Source organism: Echinops telfairi, unplaced genomic scaffold (genome assembly GCF_000313985.2).
Source record: "Echinops telfairi isolate 266 unplaced genomic scaffold, ASM31398v2 ScPeMD7_9;HRSCAF=40, whole genome shotgun sequence".
Lineage (NCBI taxonomy): Eukaryota > Metazoa > Chordata > Mammalia > Afrosoricida > Tenrecidae > Echinops > Echinops telfairi.
The window spans coordinates 78,933,518-78,934,578 of record NW_022103906.1 but is presented as its reverse complement, the minus strand read 5'-3'; the positions used below and the strand labels follow the sequence as shown (position 1 = coordinate 78,934,578).

Sequence of the window (1,061 nt, the reverse complement as noted above, 5' to 3'; positions counted from 1 at the left end):
CGACCACCAACACTGTACCCACTCCCCCCGAACTCCATATTCTACTTGCTGTCCCTGTAGGGACATCAATCCTGGGCTTCATATACCAAAATATGGAAAGGGAGATCTCAATTTTACCGAATCTTCAAAGGACTAGCTCTGGTTTTGTTGATTTTCTCGACTTGACCCACTTTTGAAAGAAACAGAACATGACAGATGAAACTTAAAACCCCAGCAGTCACCTCCAGAAACCTACTCCCCCTTTTACCCTTCTAGAGGCATCCACTGTCTTGGGCGCTTCCTTTGGGTCCTTGTCCTACCACGTGAAGAGAGTCTTGCTCACTGACGCTCCTCTGCTGAGTCTCTCGGTTTACTCACCGTGCTTCCTGCCTCTGCGGCCAGCCGGGCGGCATAGCGAGCAATAAGCCGGTGCTCCTCGTCCAGGCGGCCAGGACTGTCCAGGACGCTGCCAGGGAGATAGAAACCCGACAGGTGTCTATTAAACAGCCCCTACGCTCATTCCACTCTTAGAGACAACAGGCCCAAATCAAACCAGACCACCACACCCACTGCCATGGAGTTGATTCGACGAGGGGCAGGCTTGTGGGGTTTCCAAGACTAGAAATGGCCCCTCTATGGGTGTGGACAGCCTTGTATTTCTCCCTTCCCGTGAATTCGGAGCTCAGCCTGTGTTTAAGAAGAAGTGAAAGCTAGAGCATCAGGAGAAATAGAGGATGAGGGAAAAATGAGACTCAAGGTTGGCCGGGCGAAAGTGCAGAACCGGGCCGAGAAGGCTTCCGCTAGTGTAAAGCTGGAGAAGAGCCATGGCATCAGAGTCTCTTTCAAGGCCACGGTCTCTTCTTTCACGGTGGCCATTCCACAGCGGCCCGATCTTACAGCGAGTTTGTTGGCTTTATTATTTTTTATCAAGAGTACCAGGTTAAAAAATTCTTGGTTAGAATTTAGCAGTGATACATAAACACCTCAAGACTTGGGTTCATTATTTACCACATCTTGTTATTATTAGTGAGGGAGATTCTGAGAAGGGTGAGGTTAAATCGAGAAAGACCTGTCGGACCTTC

At 49.5% G+C, this 1,061-nt stretch overlaps 1 protein-coding gene across 14 annotated transcripts in view; it reads right to left on the bottom strand.

Moving 5' to 3' along the window:
- The window catches only part of DTNB (dystrobrevin beta), a 292,810-nt gene that overhangs the window by 78,378 nt on the left and 213,371 nt on the right, over positions 1-1,061 (bottom strand). For all 14 annotated transcript variants that reach the window (XM_045286980.1, XM_045286982.1, XM_045286984.1 and 11 more), the window contains one exon: positions 358-445. In XM_045286980.1, the coding sequence (XP_045142915.1) occupies positions 358-445 (88 nt within the window). The remainder of the gene's footprint in view (positions 1-357; positions 446-1,061) is intronic.